A 16,397-nucleotide genomic window follows, 5' to 3' on the forward strand; every position below is an offset into this window, starting at 1 on the left:
CGCCACGGCGCTGGACTTAATAAATATACCGTACGGTAACTGAATAATAATAATAATAATAATAATAATAATAATAATAATAATAATAATAATAATAATAATAATAATAATAATCCCCCTGTTGACAAAATTGTGCGTACACAGTGTTTTACCGACGGCAAAATACTTCCAGATCAGTCTGATTGATGGGCATCCATTTGATCAGTTTCTTTTCTGAGAGAAACATATTATTGATACTTAATTTGACAGACGATTTACGTGTGTCGAAAAAAATGATCGTTTTCATATAGGAATTTCAATGCACACAAAAGGTCATAAATCAGCATGGGCTTCCTTTCATACTAATAATATTTTATCCAAAGTGTGGACAATATATTACGGCTGACTTGTAGTAAAATAATGTTGCTATAACAAGTTCTCTTGCTTTATGAGTGTGTAATTATAATTTTGTGTACGTAAGCTCATTATTATCATTTGCGTTATCCATTCCATATGCAATCTGCTTCTGCTGAGTCATGTTTGTCACACTGCCCTGTTTACATGATATATCGAACAAATTTGTGAGATAATTGTGTACTTCGTTGTAGTGTTGCCTGCTCAGAAATTTGCGAATGCGAAAAGGAACAGTCGTGTGCAGCAATCGGATCTCGCGATCTCTTGCGTGAGCTGTATTGTGTATGAGTGGGGATTTTTAAATCTTTCTTGAGGTTAGGAAGGTTAAAAGTGGCGAATTTTTTCGTGTGTTTGGAGTACGTATATTTTCTTATTTCTCGTCGACAATTATTTTTAGCAACTTGAAATCTATTCTAAAACGTTACGATGGCCGTATATTCAAGAAATAGTAAGTATGAAGCAAATAATTTAAAGAAAACTCATTTGTATCATTAACTTATCTTAGGTTATGTAACTGGAATAACATGAAAAAGTGTGTCATGTGCATAATGTCTTTCACTGTACAATATATGAAATTATTTTTAATGATTTATGTTCTTTTCAGTTTTATCTCGTCTTCAGTGCTTATTGCAGCACCAAGGAAGCAGAAACATTGCATCTTTATCACAGTTGCCTGAAACACATCAAATGCTTCAAAAGACATGCAGAGATTTCGCAGAAGCAGAGCTTCGACCGTTGGCTGCAAAATTCGACACCGAGCATCTCTATCCTAAAGAACAAGTAGGCCTATTGTATTCTGCTTTAATAGTCCTGGAATTTTAAGCAAAATCATTGGGTTGGAATCTAGGATCACAGTTTACGCCAGCGCTACTGATTCGTGGTTTTGGCATAGGCTAGGCCTAGCAAAACACTTAATGCTGATACAATCTAATTCTACTCACGTTTTACCAATAGTTTATTCAGAGGATATTAGTCCTGGGCCTATCAGGGAAATGTTCACTCGAAAGTTCCCTAGTACCCTGTACTCGTTACATAAGCTGTTAAGTCAGCCATTATTGTATAATCATAAAAGACGTTTATTTTCCCTGGACCAAAAATATATTACAAACTGACTAGAATCACATCTAGTAACAAACTATTAAAATTATTTTTAGAAAAGAGCCACTGTGTAAACACAAAAACGACCTATGTAACGAGTACCGGGTACTAGGAAACTACCGTTCACTCTTCCCTCCAGGTCCAATATCCCTTTTTCGTATTACTGCAAAAAACGGTGAATGTTACTTATGTCCCGACCACTAAAGGAGACATAGGCCAGATTTACACTAATCCTAAACATTTAGTATAATTTGTTGCTTGTGTAGGGGTGAAACGAGCGTTGAGCGACTTCCGCCTATTTTGGAATAGACACCGATGCACTTGAACTGCCAACATAGAAAACAAAAAATCACACTCAATCACTTTCACCTTCATCTTGACGGGATAATAAAAGCCTAAACTAACCTAACGTAAGTGCGTCGGTGTCTATTCCAAAATCGGCGGAAGTCGCTTAACGCTCGTTTAACTCAGCGCCTTCAACTTAAGACGCAACCCAGACGGGCCACACTCTCAAGCGGTAACACCCAGTGGCGTTGTGCGGTACATCACGCATTCTTTCTACCCATATTTAGTGTTAGTTTATCTTCTGTAAAATTAATTGAATGGTGTTTATTTCCTTACCAAAAGACATAAGATGTTCAAAATGACCTCCACCAGCTTCAATACAAAGCTAAACCCGGCGAAGAAGATGCTGAAATACGTGTTCAGTTCCTGACTGGAAATGCTGGCGATCACGCTCGAATATTTTTTTGAAGTTCCTCTAATGTATGAGGATTGGTCAGATACACTTTATGTTTTAACATATTTCAAAGTTGAAAGTCACATGGATTAAGATCCGGGGAACGCGGTGGCCAATTAACGATCACTTGGTCACCAAACATACGCCTTAATTCCTGCATAGATCGCTTGGCTGTACCGGTATGGGCTGTTACATTGTCTTGCATAAATCATCCATAATTTTTTTTCATCCTCGTTCATTTGTTAAAAAAAATTGAGACAATATGTCTATGAAGCACATGGAGATTGTTGTCACTTCAATAGTGATTATTTTGTGAATTTAGATATCCGCTTAAATGCAACCATGCTTCATCGGTAAAGAAGAACAGTTCGGGATTGATTATGCCACCGTGCATGGAATTTAAAAGCCAGTTAGAGAAATGAATTCTAACATTATGATCAGGAATGTTCAGTTTGTGAGCATTTCTAATTTTATAAGGCTTCAAATGAAACAATTTCGTGGCTTTATGGGCCGATCCTATAGACACACCCATCTGTATTGTATTGTATTTATTTACATTCCATAGTATTGGTACACTGTTTATAGCTAGAATATAGAACAAGTCAAAAAACTTAATACTATTATAAAGTCTTAATTTATAGTCACAGTCTAGATGAAATATATACAGACGAGATTTACAATATAGTCTACTAGTACAACACAAAGTTTTAGTATCAATTTCATGAAGCGTTGTTGAATGTCATGAATTCACCTACAGAATAGAAGGCGTGAGAAATTAGGTACTTCCTTAATTTGGCCCTAAATAATTTTATGTTTTGAGTTTCATTTTTTATATCGATAGGGAGGCTATTAAAAATTTTTACTGCCATATAACGCACTCCTTTTTGATAGCACGATAGACTTGCCGATGGAGTATGAAAGCCATTTTTTTGACGTGTATTTATGCTATGAACTGTTGAATTAGTTACAAAGTTTTCACGATTACATACGAGGAAGACTATTAATGAAAAGATATGGGCATTATTTGTAGTTTTTTTGAAAATAGTCCTACACGATTCCCTAGATTTGGCACCTACTATTATTCTAATTACTCTTTTTTGTAATAGAAATATATTGTTACTATCTGTGGAATTTCCCCAGAATATTATTCCAAAACTCATTACCGAGTGGAAGTATGCAAAGTATATTGTTTTTAAGGTATTGATATTTACTATCTTTTGCATAGATCTAATAGCAAAACATTCCTCACAACAGTTGTACTCGTCTGTGTGGTTACAACACTGAGACAATGAATGGCACGTACCTTCAGGCTGAGTGGCATATTCGCCCTTCTCGTACGGAGTAAAATGAATATTATGAACTTGTCACAGACTACGCAGTTTCTCCAACCTTACAAACAATGATAATTTCGATGTAGTAAGGGAGAGCCCACCAACGTCTGCCAGGCTTATGTTGCAGATATGTCTTGTTGTTGTTTTCTAATGCCAGGCGTTTGACAATAAAGTCATTTGACCTCTTGCACTCCAATATTTTTCAAAGATATTATCATGGCCAGCCACTGAAGCACAGATTTTGAGGTGTTCCGAATCCATTTCTTGGTTTGAGTTGCACAATGGGCAGTTAGGGGACTGATATATTCCAATTCTATGCAGGTGTTTGGCCAAACAATCATGGCCTGTTGCCAATCTAAATGCAGCTACAGACGATTTTCGTGGTAAATCGGGAATTAACTGTAAATTTTGATGCATTTTTTTCCCTTGGGATTGTGTTATCAAATTTTGTTTGTTGAAGTCTAAGTATGTAGATTTAATAAATCTCCTCACAGAGTAATACGTAGATTTAGTAACAGGTCTGTAAGTAGCAGTGCTGCCCTTCTTTGCTAAAGCATCCGCATTCTCGTTTCCCAGGATTCCACAATGGGATGGTATCCATTGGAATACAATTCTTTTATTGAGTGATATTAATTGAGAGAGCATTTTAGTTATTTCTGCTGTTTGAGATGAAGGTGTGTGTTTAGAGACTATTGATAGAATAGCTGCTTTGGAGTCTGACAATATAACTGCATTTTTAAATTTACTGATGTGGCATAGAAGATTCCTGAGACTTTCACTTATTGCAATGATTTCTCCATCAAAACTTGTTGTTCCATATCCAAGAGATCTATAAAGTGAGAAGAGACAGCACGTAACACCTGCACCGGCACCTTGTTCTCTGGAAATCAAGGATCCGTCGGTGTATAAATGAAGCCAGTTTTGTGGAGGGTACCTAATATTAATTGTCTCTGAAGACAATTGTTTCATTATTTCAGTGTTTACTTCTGATTTCAGTATTTCTTCTGTTAAATTTAGATTATATTCTATATTTAATAGAGTTAAAGGGTTTGGTTTAATTTGTAGGTTTTCTTTTAAATTCGGGATATTGATTTTCTGTTTTAATTCTTGAACAATGGATATGAAACTTTTTTGAGTTTTCAATCTACAGAGAGGGCTGTATGAATGCCAATTGTTTCCTGGTAATCTGATAAGTTTTTCATATTGAATCAGTGCTATTTGTCTTAAATATTCGGAGGAGTAAAAAACGCAAAATTCGACCCTTGGCGGGCTCGCCCTTCTCTTACGCGACACCTCATATGTATGCCTTCAATATTACAGCATTTGGAGGCCTTACTATTGATATATTATGATTTTTTTTATTTTGATCTTGGCCCATACAGAAATCCGTCTAAAATTTTCTGTTCAGAATTCTGGACTGACCAGCCATGTGTACAGACTGAATATGGCCGAGTGGATGATGCTCAGTTTAAAATAGTGCAAGGAATAAAAATCCGAATGCGCCGAACAAATTCTTTCCTGTTAGTGAGTATGTTTCTGTATTATTTGAGGTTATTGTCTGTGTTGCTGATTTTGAGTCTGCTAGGAGTACTGCAATCTGTTTGGAATGTATGTATGTATTTATTTACACTGCAAGTGGGCAAGCACCGGGTGGCAGTGGTATAAACAATATAAACAATCTATACTAATAATAAATCTGTAGCCGAAATTTTTCTGGTAATTTTCGATTTTCCAAAAATAATTGGTCCTAACATATACAATTAACCACCCTGAAACCGAAAATCGCTTTTTTGAAATTTTTTTTTGTATGTCTGTCTGTATGTTTGTTACCTTTTCACGCGATAATGGCTGAATGGATTTCGATGAAAATTGGAATATAAATTAAGTTCGTTGTAACTTAGATTTTAGGCTATATGGCATTCAAAATACATTATTTAAAAGGTGGGTTATAAGGGGGCCTGAATTACATAAATCGAAATATCTCGCTTATTATTGATTTTTGTGAAAAATGTTACATAACAAAAGTTTCTTTAAAAATAATTTGCGATAAGTTTTATTCCTTGAAAAATTTTGATAGGACTGATATTTAATGAGATAAATGAGTTTTAAAATTAAAATAACTGCCATCTAAGGCGGTGTAATGAATTAAAAAACAAATAACTTCGTCTATAAGGGGCCTTGGACAGCAACAATCGAAAGCTATGAAAGATAGCCTACAGATAATGTTTCTGTGTTTATATGAAGTAATATCAGAAGCTAAATTAACCGATTTGTACAATTAATTATTAATTCACCATTGGAAAGTGTAGTTTCTCTAGATGGACATAATGCTATAATGTTATTACAGTAACTTCTGAGTGAATCGAGGACAGGTAAGATTAAAATAGCTTCTTATGCACAGAAAACTTGATAGGCTATTCTGTACATTCGTTTCCTGTATTTCCTAAAATAATTTTTATGACCAAATGAGTGGTCTCTGGATCAAAATGATCGCATTTTAATTATGGATATACAATTTAGATTAAGTAACATAATAAGCGATTTATCCTTATATCAAACACAAATGTTCCCTGGATCAAATGTCCTATTTTAATTATGTAATTACTTTATATTTATTTCTAATGGGTGCAGCGGAGCACACGGGTACGGCTAGTAATAATAAAATGATAAGCAATACACAATACAATTTTACAATACATATACAATTTTATACACAATACAATAAGAATACACAATACGATTTAACACAATAATAATAAAACATAAATAAAATACCTAATTTTACATTACAACCTACATAATTATGTATAGGACCTACATAAGTTTCAATAGTCTTTCACTTTACTCTCATCTCACTCCCTGTAGTGGCACTATGACGCATTTCACTGACACTTTAGCACACATTTCACTGACACTCTGTAACTCATTTCACTGACACTATAGAACACATTTCACTGACACTATAACACATTTCACTGACACTATAGAACACATTTCATTGACGCTATAAATTATCACTGATCGAAACTATTCACTGCACTGTAAAACCATAACTTCACTGACTCACCTCGCTTCACTGATACAACAGTTCAAATAAGTCAAATAATTACATCCTTATGCATACTTATAAACAGAACTACATTTAAACTAAACATTTCTAGTCTAAGGCCCTCTTACACGCTATTTTTAAATAATTTACAATTCAAACCAAGGAAGTAAACTCATCAGGCTAGATAAATACATGTCACCTTAAAAAATTAAATGTTGAATGTCACCTTAATTTTAATTTGCACTTTATACACAACTTTTTAAGTTATTCTTGAATCTCCTTAAGGAAGGACAGCCCTCAAAGACCGCTGCAGGTAGGTCATTCCAATCATTTATAGTTCTATTTAAGAATGAGAATTTACCTACATCCGTTTTCTGTTTCCTACATTTGATTTTAAAATCATGATCGTTCCTACCATAGTACGTTGGCTTTTCTAACCGAGCCGTTATGTCTACCCATGTCTACCCAGTTGTAGATCAAAGAGTATGACTTCAATTTCTGCATCAAAGTTCATTTTATCTCCTACTGCAATGTAATGTGAAAATAATATTTTTTATTTAGGCCTATTTATTTCATATTTTTAGATGATCCTCCATACTTTCTTCAGTTAGATGCCATGGAACTACTCTGTAGCACATATAAGGATCACCTTCAAATTTATACAGATGGATCTCTAAATCCTAATAATGGGACATCAGGAGCAAAATATCAAGAAAGTTATTTCACACCATGTTCATCCTCCTCCAGTCTAGACACTGAATTGCTAGCTATTGATGCTGCTCTTCAGAGTGTTACTCAAATTCCTGAAAAAATCTATTTGCATACTTACCGACTCCAAGGGGGCTATATTTAATATAATTAAATATGTACCAAACCTATATGCACATAGAATTATTCCAATTCAGAAACAACTAAGTAAACTAAAAAAAAAACTCCAAAAGGAAATAACATTTCAGTGGATACCTAGTCATTGTGGTATACCTGGAAACGAGAAAGTCGATAATATTGCAAAACAGGCAACATATTTGCAACCAAGACCTCTTCAAGTGATATCTGTATCCAGTGTTTTTGCTTCAGTAAAGTCTCATTTTACAAACCTATGGATCAACAATTGGCTCTCTTCGACAAAGGAAAAATTTTAGTCTACACAAAAGAAACCAAATGACCTGGAAATGTACAAAAACTTGCCCAGACATGTTCAAACATTTTTAACAAGAGCCAGAACAGGTCACGTTGTCACTCAATTGTACCTACACCGATTTCACATTTCTGATAATCCTACTTGTCTGTGGTGTAATAATCATGATGAAGATCTGGAACACATTCTTCTATACTGCCCATCCATAAACCACAAAAGAAGTAAATTAAAATCATCAGTACCAGTTGCAGAAGACACAGCCCTTGCCTAGTCCACACCTGTGGAGTAACGGTCAGCGCGTCTGGCCGCGAAACCAGGTGGCCCGGGTTCGAATCCCGGTCGGGGCAAGTTACCTGGTTGAGGTTTTTTCCGGGGTTTTCCCTTAACCCAATATGAGCAAATGCTGGGTAACTTTAGGTGCTGGACCCTGGACTCATTTCACCGGCATTATCACCTTCATTTCATTCAGACTCTAAATAACCTAGATGTTGATACAGTGTCGTAAAATAACCAAATAAAATAAAATAAAAAAAAAACTCTGGCTACTAGCAACAGGCATCTATAATGAACACCGATCAAAATACCCCTCATTTCTCGTGAAAAACAACAACTGGATAGACTACAGAGAGATAAAAAATAGGTTGCAGCCGCCAAATTACTCTTCAAGGAACGACCACTCATATAAATTAAGGGAAAGAAGACAGAGGACGGACACTGGAAAGTTTTCTTTTCTCAATCGTACTATCAGGGACTGGAATGCTTTATCTGCAGACTTACTAAAGGCTTTACCAATAACCAAAAATGTATTTAAAAATAGGCTTAAGGACTTTACTAATAGACGATAATTATACACAGTATTTAAAGAGTGTAATTGATATTTTGTTATTCAAGTGTTGTATCAGTGAAGAATTATGTTGTGTCAGTGAAGTGTGTTGTGTCAGTGCAACGTTTTCCTGTCAGGGAAGCTTTATAGTTTATAGTGGCAGTGCAAAATATTTGAACAGTGAAATGTTTTTGAAGTGTTAGTGAAATCAAGATAGAATCAGTGAAATGTGTCGTAGTTCCAGTGCAGTGAGTGAGTTGAGAGTGAAATGAGTGTAATGTTGAAAGGTACTTGTGCAGATATGAACATATCATACTCGTGGGTTTTAGTTCGAACATAGGTTTAAGGTACAAATTAGATTTACTTTAAATGTTATTTTAAGTGATCGTGCTTCATTTAATTTAGAATGCTTATTATTATTATTATTATTATTATTATTATCATTATTAATTATTGTTAGTATTAATTATTAGTATTATTATTAATTGTATTTTTTATTAATTGTGTTTATTATTGTCATTATTGAGTGTAATTAGTTACCACTGCCACCGGGTATATACCCACTGCAATGTGAATAACATACATACATACATACATACAGTGGACTATAGTGGACTTTATGTTGTCAGCAAACAGCTGGATACATTAAGAAGACAGATTTCATATATTTTTTTTTTTTTGTTTACAGTGTAAATTTGAATAATGTCGCTGGAAGTTTTAGATAAAAGCAACAAGGCTTGCTTCACATTGTCTCGTAATTTACTACTTCTTACTGCAACATAGATTAGATTACTGTATTATTGCATTCTATGAACCCAGGCCTATGTTTGTCCAAGGTTACTTATTATAAATGTATTTAAAACAGAACAGTCATCCTTTTAACATAGCGTGGCTGACTACTGAATATATAACAAGTCACAACAAAGATGATTTACACGTGGTAAATATATGGATATTTGTAGGCTACATGTTACAGCTACTTAAACACAGTTCCTAGGAAAAACTTCTGCTTAAATGACAGCAATTTATTTATAGAGTAAGAAGTTTGTGAAACATAGATACGAGGCGTGTTCTTAAAGTAAGTTCCGTTTTCAATTATAGCCGTCGTATCGCTGCAATCGTTATTTTGCGCATGCTTGTTTTCTTCTCCAGTCCTCAGGCAAGCTGTGCATGCAGTTTCAGAGCTTCAGTTCGTGTGTGTGGTTAGTTGTGATCAGTTGAAATGTTTAAAGTGATCGAGCACTCCGCCGACTGTGAGATGCAGCCTGTTATGCGTTTCTTGAATGCGAGAAACATCAAACCAGCTGACATTCATCGTCAATTTTGTGAGGTGTATGGTGATGATGCCATTAGTGATGGAATGGTCAGGAGATGGTTAGGAAGTTCAACTAGGGCCGCATGACGAGCAGCATACCGGTCGGCCATCTTTGATCAATGACGATTTGGTGCGTGCTGTCGATGAAAAAATTCATGAGGACAGGAGGTTCACAGTTTCTTCGCTTTCCTTGAATTTTCCACAAATGTCGCGGAGTGTTCTTTACAAAATTGTGACAGATCGATTACGATATCGAAAATTGTGCTCACGATGGGTACCCAAGATGCTCACCGAGGAACACAAAACCAAACGAGCTTCCAGTGCATTGAGCTTTCTCACACGTTACAGTGAGCAAGGCGATGAGTTTCTTGACCATATCGTGACAGGTGACGAGACTTGGGTGTCTCACATGACGCCTGAATCGAAGCAGCAGTCCATGGAATGGAGGCACACTGCATCGCCAAGGAAAAAGAAATTCAAACAAACCATGTCAACACGCAAGATGATGTGCACTGTTTTTTGGGACAGAAAAGGAGTCCTACTCATCGAATTCTTGCCTTGGGGTGAAACCTATTGTCAGACCTTGAAGAAGCTCCGTCGCGCAATTCAGAACAAGAGACGTGGGATGCTGACCGACGGAGTTGTGTTGCTTCATGACAACGCTCGGCCACACACAGCTCGTGACACCCAAAATCTCATCTCGAAATTTGACTGGGAACAAATTGACCATCCCCCCTACAGCCCGGATTTGGCTCCGAGTGACTTTCATCTCTTCCTGCACCTCAAGAAGTTCCTCGGTGGTCAACGTGTTGTTGGCGACGATGAAGTGAAAACAGCAGTGCGGGAGTGGTTCGCATCGCAATTCTAGAATGAGGGGATAGAAAGACTTGTGCCACGACTCGATAATTGTGGAGATTATGTTGAGAAGTAATTGAAGTGTGGGGAATACAATGCAACAAAAATGGTTTGTAAATATCTTCCCGTTTACTTACTACACCCTTTTGGAACTTACTTTAAGAACACGCCTCGTACTTTGTGAGAGTAGATCAACCCTGGGCCATAAGCTTGAAACGGTGGAACCAAAAAGGTGTACTAGTATGGCCGTCGAATTACCCATAGTTCATCTCTTTTTCCGGTGTGTTTATCAGCTGTTTTGTTCATATGGGTATTACTACGATTACAAATTGATTCTTGTTGTTTTGAATATTTCAAAAGTGTAATCAAGTTCACCAAGTGTTATTTTTTTAAGGCCCAATTGTATAAAACTCCCCGACTAAAGATCAACTTTGATCGAAGATCGAAAAGTAAACCGAGTTCAGACACTTCTTGTATTGTATAAAACTTTTCTGCGATCAAATTACCTTGGTTCAAATGCAATCTAAGTTCACGTGAAAAGGATTTGGCAACATCGCATAAACAGGTGAAATACGTGATGCGCGGATCATGTTATACAGGTTTGTTCAGTGTTGCCAATCTAGCGATTTTAACTCTTTTTCAACAACAATTTCTTTTAACTTTTATATTGCTTAAATAGGGATTTAGTGACCTTTTTAGCACCCCATAGTGACAAAATTTAATCTTTCTTTGTTGATAATGAGAAATCTAGCGACTTTACAACTACTTTTTGGCGACTTTCCGTACACTCTGTTGGAGACACTGTTTTTTTTTTGCAATGTAAATAATGGCGGACAATAAGAAGGTTGACTGTTCTCCAAGTTGCTATCATGTTATGGTGTTTGATACTGCTAAACATAATAAAGCTTTATAAAACGACAATTTTCTTTTAGTAATACAGTTAATTGAACATTTATGAATGTACCTATCATATCCATTAATAATTAATGGTTGTTATAAACATAATATAATTATAGGTTAAGTTATTTGATACTCCTGAACACGATAGAGCCTTATAAAATATAAGAATGTTTGTGTATTAAGGCAAGAAATTGAAAGAAATATATATAAATGTACCTAACTTATCTATTAATATTAATAATAATGGATATTTTATTTGCACAATCTGTCACTCGTATATTTCAAACAGAAAAGAAATAACTGAACTTGGATCATCTAACTTAATCGGAGAAATTTCTTCAGTCAAAGTTGACTTTAGTTTGAGACAAATTAATCTCAGATTAGACTTTATACAACACAAAATTCCAAGTTCAGCTGAAACAAGGATCAATTTAACCTCTGATCTAAGATTAAATGGTTTATACAATCGGGCCTAAATAAGCTAATATTCTGCTCTGCTCAACTGTAGAATATGTTCGTTGATATGCCCCCCTATGCTTTAACATGTGAAGGAGTGCCAACATCCTACTTGATAAAAGAAAGAATTTGAAAATGAAATGTTCAGTCCATGTCACAACCGTAACACTTTTCATAAATATACAGTGAAATTTACAATGATACAATAATCTGCTAATACTTCTGTTACCTCCACATCCATTCTAAACCGTTTACGTGTAACCGAAACCGAAAATAGCAATTGAATATTTGGCGATTGGCGGTATTTCGCGGAGGATTATGGGGCATAGAAGGTGTAGTTTGACATCATATCCGTCACACCGATTATCAAGCATATTTGCTTGGAGTGCTCCCTCCTTTCTTTTTATCCTCTCAGGAGTAGATAGATTAAAAACATATGACAGTTCAGTTCAGAAGCTCGGAGAGTGCAGTCGGGTTTTTTGTATGCTCCGTGGTGCGAGTTACTACAGTCTTAACAATGGGTAGAAACAAGGGTGCAAACTGTGAAGGAGGGAGTGGGAAGGATCAGGACAGTCAGATTATTTCCACACTCAAACTTATGTTTGAGGATCTTAAATCTTCAGTGCAGATGGAGGTGAATGAACTAAGAAAATCAGTTGAATTCATGTCTTCCAAGTTCGATAGTCTTAGAGAGGAATTGGCGCACACAAGACATGAACTCAACTCCACGCAGGAGGAGATGAAGAGGCTAGTGAAAGAAAATGACCATCTTAAGCAGAAAGTGAGTGATCTGCAGCAGTACACACGCAGAGACAATATAATGCTATTTGGAGTTCCGGAGGTCGATGAACAATCAACTTATGAAGTTATTGACCAAATATCGGAAGTCATAGGCGGTAGTGAATTGGTGCAACATGATGTAAGCATAGCACATCGTATACCATCCAGGCCAGGAAAGACGCGTCCTAATGTCATCCGCTTCACAAAGAGGAGAAGTCGTGATGAATGGCTCCAGCTGTTCAGGAACGAGGCCAAGAAAGACGACAGCGGCCCTGGGATTGCGACAAAGAAAGTCAACAGGGAACTTCCGGAAGGAAGAATCACAGCAGGTGACCAACTGACAGCAGTGACCAGAGACCTTTTGAACAAGACAAGGGATGCAGCACGACTGAAGAATTATAAATTTGTATGGACAAGAGACGGTAAGATATTTGCAAGAAAAGATGAAGCCAGCCCCGTGAGTAAAATCACTAATGTTGACGATGTAAATAATTTGTAAATACTATTGTGTCGGTAACCACGTTTAATTATACAATATAATTGACTTAAAAATGGCTAGTAATACTATATTAAATGAAATCCATCAGTGCAAATTTAATAACAATAATAACACAATGGTTTTTAACGATTTACTTCACTGCAATGAGTATATTACCAATATTCTATCAGATCTTAAAATATTTCACTTAAACATTCGTAGCATCAACAAAAATTTTTCCGAACTCTGTGTTTTACTTAATAATTTTTCCTTTTACTTTGATATTATAGTTCTAACTGAAACCTGGCTTGATCATGACTCTGGCTATGATATTAATGGTTATAAAAAATTTGTTAAAAGCAATAAGTATAATAAATGTGATGGTATAGTTGTATATTTCAAGGAAAACATCGTAGTGTCTTTAAGTGATATTGACATTTCCCATTGCAACGCTATACATTTTCAATTAACACTTATTAATGATACTCTTGTTAACCTAACTGCAATTTACAGATCTCCAAAACTATGCAAAAATGAATTTCTGAAAAATTTTGAAAGCTTCTTGTCAATATACAAAGATTTAATCAACCATGTTATTCTTGGTGACATAAACATTCAAATTTTAGAAAATAGATTAGATAATTGTGGCAACACGTATTTAAATATCATGCATGAATATGGATACGTGAAATACTTAAATTCCATTACTCGTCCATCATCCAATTCATGTCTTGACCATATTTTCCTAAAAACGGGAAATAACTTAAATTTTATACCTGGAGTATATGCAAGCGCAATAACAGATCATTATATGACTTTTGCATTGTTGTCAATCAGTAATAAAAGTATTAGCAGAGAAGCCACTGAACCTTCGGACAATTATAAGCTAATTATAAACCATAGAAGCCTAATATCAAATATTAATAATATTAATTGGGAATCTATATTCTACAATGAAGACGCAGATACATGTTTCGATAATTTTTATAAAATACTCTGTAACCTAATTTGTAAATATTCTAATCATGTCCCTCTCAAATTCTCAAGTAAGTACAAAAAAATTAAACCTTGGATTACCACAGGTATTGTTAAATCAATACGATCTAGGGATAAGTTAGCTAAGCAAGTTAAACGAGACCAACAAAACAATGTTTTATTAAATTACTACAGAAAATATAGAAATATTCTCACTAATGTAATAAGAAATCAGAGAATCAAATATTATTCTGAAAAATTTAACAAAAATAAAAATAATCCAAAGCAATTTTGGAAGACCATAAACGAAGCTACTGACACCCAATGTAATAAAAATAGTATATTAAAGACAATTATAAGTCGAAATGGAATAACAATTGAAAATAAGGAAACTATCGCAAATGAATTTAACAATCATTTTACTAATGTAAGTCATGACATCGTATCTAATATAAAAAAGAAAGTATTTGGTACTCATCACTATAAGCTTTATAATAAAAGTATATCATCTATGTTGATGTTTCCTGTAAACGAATGTGAAATCATTAATATTGTAAACAGTTTAAAAAATAATGTGGCTCCTGGTATTGATGGTATTACAACAAATACCCTGAAACTTATTATCGAAGCTATTTCTAAACCACTTGCCTTTATATTTAATTTGTGCATATCTCAAGGTGTATTTCCCTCAGCCCTAAAACATGCTGTGGTGATACCAATTCACAAGTCTGGTGACAAAAGTAATCTTAATAATTACAGACCCATTTCACTATTACCCAGTCTCTCTAAGGTATTTGAAAAATGTATAAAAACACGGTTAATAACATTTTTAGAAAAAAATAAACTACTAAATGATAATCAATTTGGTTTCAGAAAAAATTTGTGCACTGATGATGCTATTATGGCAGTTACCTCAAAAATAATTCAAGAATTAGATGTAGGAAATAAATGTCTAGGAATTTTTCTAGACTTACAAAAAGCTTTCGATACGGTCAATCACAGTATACTTTTGAATAAAATGGATAGATTAGGAATTAATGGAATTGCTTTAAAATTATTTAAATCTTACTTAAGTAACAGAACTCAAGCAACTAAAATAAATGATCACCTTAGTAAATCACATAACATTGATATAGGTGTACCTCAGGGGACGATTTTAGGTCCTGTTTTGTTTTTAATATATATCAACGATTTACTTAAAATTGACATTGAGAAATATTCTGGTACTCTGTATTCTTATGCTGATGATACTGTGGTTATATTTAGCGGTTCGAGTTGGAATGAAACTTATCAAAATTCTAACAGTGGTATTAATATTATTAAAGAATGGCTGGATGCTCACTTACTTTCTTTGAACGTTTCTAAAACAAAATTAATACCATTTTCATTAACATCACATGGCCTTGAGCAACTAGAAATAAATAATAATATAAGTATAACAATACATGATTGTAACCTACCTACTTGCTCATGTAACGCTTTGAGTATATCCTCACAAGTTAATTATTTAGGCATTATTATTGACCAACATTTAAAATGGGACAAGCATATCTCCTTCCTGTGTAACAGATTGCGTAAAACAATCCACAAATTTTCCATTCTACGCTCTTATTTACCTGTTTATGTTCTGCGTACTGTGTACTTAGCTCTGTTTCAATCAATAATTCAGTATGGTATTTTAGGTTGGGGAGGAATGGCAAAATCGACTCTCCGTCCTTTAAATCTGCTCCAAAAAAGAATTATCAAAATTTGTCTATATAAACCTTTTGATTACCCAACAAAATTAATTTTTCAGGAATTTGGTGTATCAAATCTAGAACAAATTTATAAACAAAAATTGCTGATTTACTTCCATAAAAACCACAATAAATTTAAATATGATCCTCATGAATACCAGACTAGACAAAACTACAGTTTTTTTCTAAATACTCCCAAATGCCACACAACTGCTGGATTAAAACACAGCAGAAATTTTGGACCCAAAATATATAATACATTAATTAGAGCTTACCCTGAGCTAAGTACACTTAACACACATAGATTTAAGAAACAAATCAGATTAATTAT

The 16,397-nt window shown here is 34.7% G+C and overlaps 1 protein-coding gene across 1 annotated transcript in view; it reads left to right on the forward strand.

The window, feature by feature from the left end:
• The first annotated feature begins 229 nt into the window (after positions 1-229).
• The window catches only part of Arc42 (Activator-recruited cofactor subunit 42), a 45,939-nt gene continuing 29,771 nt past the window's right edge, over positions 230-16,397 (forward strand). The window contains exons 1-2 of the mRNA XM_069827326.1: positions 230-841; positions 998-1,173. Coding sequence (XP_069683427.1) covers positions 820-841; positions 998-1,173 — 198 coding nt within the window. The 5' untranslated portion in view covers positions 230-819. The remainder of the gene's footprint in view (positions 842-997; positions 1,174-16,397) is intronic.

Source organism: Periplaneta americana, chromosome 6 (assembly GCF_040183065.1).
Source record: "Periplaneta americana isolate PAMFEO1 chromosome 6, P.americana_PAMFEO1_priV1, whole genome shotgun sequence".
Lineage (NCBI taxonomy): Eukaryota > Metazoa > Arthropoda > Insecta > Blattodea > Blattidae > Periplaneta > Periplaneta americana.